Raw genomic sequence first — 4,917 nt, 5'->3', positions numbered from 1 at the left:
CCCCCGCCCCTCGTGTCACCGCCCACAGCACCGAGGAAGAGGAGGGGGGTGAAGAAAGTGCTGCTTTGTGAATGACGGGAGCGACGGAGAACAGAAAACTAACTTTACCAAATCATCTTTCCAAACCTGTGATGCGTTTACATCCGGCTGGAAAGTTTGGACCGCTCACCGAGCCATAACCGGACCGAAGAATCACAGTAAGTGTTGCCTTTAAGGACCGTGTGTTTGTGTGTGTGTGTGTTAGAAAGCAGATTGACAGTCCCCCCCCCTTTTTTTTTTTCCTATGCATGCATAGCTGCCTAACCGTGACTGGAATAAATGTCGAAGATAATTCCTGAACTGAATTTTTAATTTAACTTTTCATTAAACAAAACCAGACTGTCGTGCAAACAAATAATAATAAAAAAAATAAATAAAATAACTAAATGCATCATGAATCTGCTCAAACATAGCCACAGTTTAAACTTGTTTTTTTAGACTTTCACTGTAGCCACATCTGAAGCTTTTCAACACTGGATTCAAAGTTACAATCTGGTGCCAGTATGTGTCGCAACATTTCATGACTCATGCAGAAGCMGTGCATTCCCACTGACTGTCACCATGAATAGACTCACAGAAAGACTCATTCATGATGGTATGAGGTCTGGCCTATTAATGTAGTCTGCAAGGGATGATCATACAATTTAGTTCCTGTGTAATTTTTTTATTTAATTTTTTTAATTATTATTTTTAGCAATCTTGAGGACAATTAAGTAGCTAATTTTATTTCTAATAGAAAATGATCTGGATTTCACAAAGTTGGAAAATTGCTCAAATCTAACCTCAAGTGTTAAAAAAAAATAAAAATAAAAACTTATTCCACTATGTCATGTTTTTTTAAACAAAATTGAAGCCAAAATGGGGGGAAAAGCAACATTTTGCTGCTTCTGTAGGATTCAAGATGTTCAGTTCTGATCAAAGGTTTTTGACTATCATCAGCAGTATGACCACCTCCTATATTAGCAGACTTTTGCTAGTCTGGAGCATACAGGTGTGTATTCATATAATGCCAAGGTGGAAAGGCTTATGAAGCAATTTCCAAACAGTGGAAAAGATTATACACAAGTGAACAAAATTTAAAAAGCTGGTATTCCCTACTATGTGGGGACCATTATTGGCATGTGGGAACCAATGGGGACCTAAGCTTAGTCCCCATGTGGGGAAATGCCATTGGTGGGTTAGGGGTAAGGTGTGAATTGAGTTTACGTTAGATTAAGGATCAGGTACAGTATGTACCTGTGAGGTTAGGTTTAGGGTAAGGGGTCAGGGTTAGGCTGTAGAGCTTAATGGAAGTCAATGCAATGTCTCCATAACGACCAGACTAGGGATAGTAGTCAGTCTTCCTATGATTAAATGCCAGTGTAATTCACCCCAAAGGTAGACTGTGCAATACTCTCAGAAATGACAATAAACTAGAAGTCAGCTGATGTGAGTTTTCTTGGTGACAGAGGCAGATCTTTAGAAATCATGGCAGTCAGTATCTATTTGTTATTTTGGCCAGTGTTTATTTTTCTACATCTTCTACCACTTATCGGGTCATGGAGGCCACAGGTCCAGGAGAGAAACCCAGACATCCCTCTTCCCATCAACACTTTCCAGCCAGCTTGTACTGGGGACCCCAAGACATTCCCAGGCCAGAGAGGATACATAATCCTCCCAGCGAGTTCTGGATCATCCCCGGGGGCTCTTACTAGCGGGACGTGCCCAGAATACCTTTAAAGGGAGGCATCTAGGAGGCATCCTAATCAGATGAACCACCCGAACTGACTCCTCTTGATGCAGAGCAGCAGCTCTACCCTGACGGAGCTCCTCACCCTATCTCTAAGGCTGAACCCAGCCACCCTACAAAGGAAGCTTGTTACTGAAGATGAGGCCCTAATCTGTCAATCCAACTCTCGGTCCACTCTACCATCACAAGACATCAAGATAGTTATATTCTTCCACTTGTAGCACAACCCCAAACCCCATGTTTATTTTTCATCTTAAAAAAAATTAAAATAAYTGCTCAATAAGCTGATTTATGATTCATGTACTTTTTTTTCAGAAGCTGGTTTGCTGCGATGCCTTCCAAAATGATGTTTGTTGGTTTGATCTGTGCCATCCATCTCTGCCTGCTGGTGGTGGTCCATGGCGACCCCTGCCTCATCATCAGTGAGATCAACGCTGACAACCCAAGACTGGACACTACAGAGTTTGTGGAGCTGTACCACACCAGTGGACAGCGGGCCTCGCTGGAAGGCTATACCCTTGTGTTCTATAATGGCAATGGAAATATTGCGTACAAGGTTTTGGACCTTAAGGGCCACAGCACAGATGACAGGGGCTTCTTCCTGGTGGGCTCAGTGGAATTGCTGCCCAAGCCAGCCATCCTACTCCCTCCAAACACGGTCCAGAATGGTCCGGATGCCATCGTCCTCTATCACTCGTCGGCCGCCCGCTACAATGAGAAAATGAACGTCACCGCGGTCGGGCTGGTTGACGCGGTTGTTTACATGACTCGCCGCACCGGAGGAGCAGAGTTCTTGGCCGAAATCCTGACCCCCGGGGAGCCCGCCTTTGTCGAAGACGAAGCGGCGCTCGAGGGGGACGAGTCAATTGAGAGRTGCCTGCTCTCTGAAGATCACTGGGGCTTTCAGGTGTCCTCGCCCTCCCCGGGACAGAGGAACAACTGCACCCCGCCTGCCGCTCCGTCAGCCAGTCCTTTCATAAATGAGCTGAAGCTGGGTGGAGGACAGGTGGACGGGTTTGTGGAACTGACTGAGGCCACGGCTGCAGGCCCTCTAGTTCTGGTGGTGTGGGACGGGAAAACAGACAGGGTTAGCGTCAGTCTGGATGTGGACACCTCTAGAAGTGGACTAAACTATGTGACCATAGAGAAGAAATTCATGAAAGGTAAAGCCCTTGCCGCCAAAACGGTTTGTTTCATTTGATCTAAATTTCAACTGAAATAGGAAATGKTCTGTTCCTGTTGCTGTTTTTTCCTCAGGAGATGAGTCTGGTGCTGTGGCTATTTACAGTGGTAAAGCCACACACTTTCCGGTGGGGAGTCCACTGAGCCAGATTCAGCCTCTGGATGCTTTTGTGTTTGCTGGACCAGGAAACAAGCCAAGCGCCAACCTCACCGAGACGCTCATCCCCGGCAGGCTGCCGTACCAGCTCAGTACCAAGCAAGTCACTGAAATTATACTTCACATCTGTTCTTTAAAAGACAAAACAACCCAACATGGATAATATATCATTAGAACATTTCCTCTGTGTTTAACATGGTTTTGGTGACTGTTATATGTGTTTAGTGAGTATTTTTGAGGCCTGTGAGTTGAGCAACACTTAAGGGTGAGAGGAATGGGTCATCTTGTGACTACAGTTCCTCTTTGGTTTATAGTGTCGACACAGCTCTGACTCAAAAACACACCCAACCTGAAACAATGACCATTTTATTTCCTGTGTGAGGCTGTTCTTCTCCTCCAGGGTGTTTTGTGTAAAACTTTCTAATGTTAAAATGCTGAGCATAATCTATATTATAACCAGCATAATCATGACATAAAGGAAACACGTTAYGCTCTTTTGTCACAAGCTGGCATGACATTTGACAAACTAATGGACTCTGTTGAGAYGTCCGGACCAGGGWAACATCCACTTTTCTTGTCTTTATRGAGACTCGAGAAGAYTGACATGTAATTACTCTGTTCTCTAAATATAAAGGTGTGAAAATGTTTTTTTTAATTACTCAGAGAGACTTTGATTTAAAAAAATATTTAGCCGATGATAGCTGGCTGGCTGTAAAAATAACTTGATAAAGACATTACAGTTTTTGRTAGAGTTCTTAATATGACACAATGTTTCAGAACTGGTTTGTGGTTTTAATACACTTGTTCAATCATACATTTTATTTATTTAACCTTTATTTAACCAGGTAGATCTCATTGACATTAAAAATCTTTTTTTTTTTCAAGACAGACCTGGCCAAGAACGGCAGCAGCAAACAAACATTACAAAATTTAAAACTACAAATCTTAAATTACAATCAAATACATCATGATAAATAAAATAAGAACAAGAAGCACCCATAAAAGGCAAGATAGGAGTAAAATAGAGTACAAAATCAATTAAAACATTTACAAACAAATGTCTCATGTACAGGGGCGCCTGCAGGATTTTATCAGAGGGTACGCACAAAACCATCACCGTACCTGACCAACCACAATGCACATCATGAGCGTGCACAAAACTAGCACAAAAACCCAACCCACACAAGCACGGGCATGTGCGTGATGCAAGAGACACATAAAAACAGCGCGTTTGACCCACCCAAAGCCCAACGTTCACAATATGACGCACGCGCACACACACCGGATTTTTTTCACTCTTTTTCTCAGCGACCTGCAAGTTTAGACTAAACTTGACTGGTCAAATTACTAAGTAAAAAAAGTGGCTGCAATTTTTGACTATTTCACACGCCTCCCTGGCTGTGTCTGTCTCTGCCCTCTTTGCAGGAGAGAAAAGAGAAAGGCGGCAGTCGGCAGAGACACACAGTCAGCTGTTTAACCGCAGCAGCGCAGGCCGTCCTGCCCGCTGCCACCAGTGTGTTAAAAAAATCAAAACAGGGCCAATACAAATACAAAGCCACACTAACAGTGATTCACAAGCTGTTTGTCACTCTGTTGACACTTTTTTTATCTCAAACTCAAAGATCACTGACAGATAGAAACCTACAGTATATCAGAAGTGTTTAGGTGTAACTCAGTCCTACAGGCCAGTTCTTATGCTCTTTCTTTGTGACTTGTGTGGACCTATGTTTTTTTGTGTTTTCTAATTTTATTTTTCATCATGACAAATTTAAAATGTAGATTTTTTTTATTAATTTATTTACTTTTGATG

General features: G+C 42.8%; 1 protein-coding gene across 3 annotated transcripts in view; it reads left to right on the top strand.

Moving 5' to 3' along the window:
* The first annotated feature begins 37 nt into the window (after nucleotides 1–37).
* Nucleotides 38–4,917, top strand: part of si:ch211-183d21.1 (uncharacterized) — a 26,192-nt gene continuing 21,312 nt past the window's right edge. For 2 of the 3 annotated variants that reach the window (XM_014008184.1, XM_014008182.1), the window contains exons 1-3: nucleotides 38–197; nucleotides 2,084–2,931; nucleotides 3,026–3,206. In XM_014008184.1, coding sequence (XP_013863638.1) covers nucleotides 2,100–2,931; nucleotides 3,026–3,206 — 1,013 coding nt within the window. In that variant the 5' untranslated portion in view covers nucleotides 38–197; nucleotides 2,084–2,099. The remainder of the gene's footprint in view (nucleotides 198–2,083; nucleotides 2,932–3,025; nucleotides 3,207–4,917) is intronic. The other variant, XM_014008183.1, reaches the window with a different exon arrangement.

This window comes from Austrofundulus limnaeus, unplaced genomic scaffold (genome assembly GCF_001266775.1).
Source record: "Austrofundulus limnaeus strain Quisiro unplaced genomic scaffold, Austrofundulus_limnaeus-1.0 Scaffold48, whole genome shotgun sequence".
NCBI lineage: Eukaryota > Metazoa > Chordata > Actinopteri > Cyprinodontiformes > Rivulidae > Austrofundulus > Austrofundulus limnaeus.
Note: the sequence above shows the minus strand (reverse complement) of the source record. Positions and strands in the feature narration are given on the sequence as shown.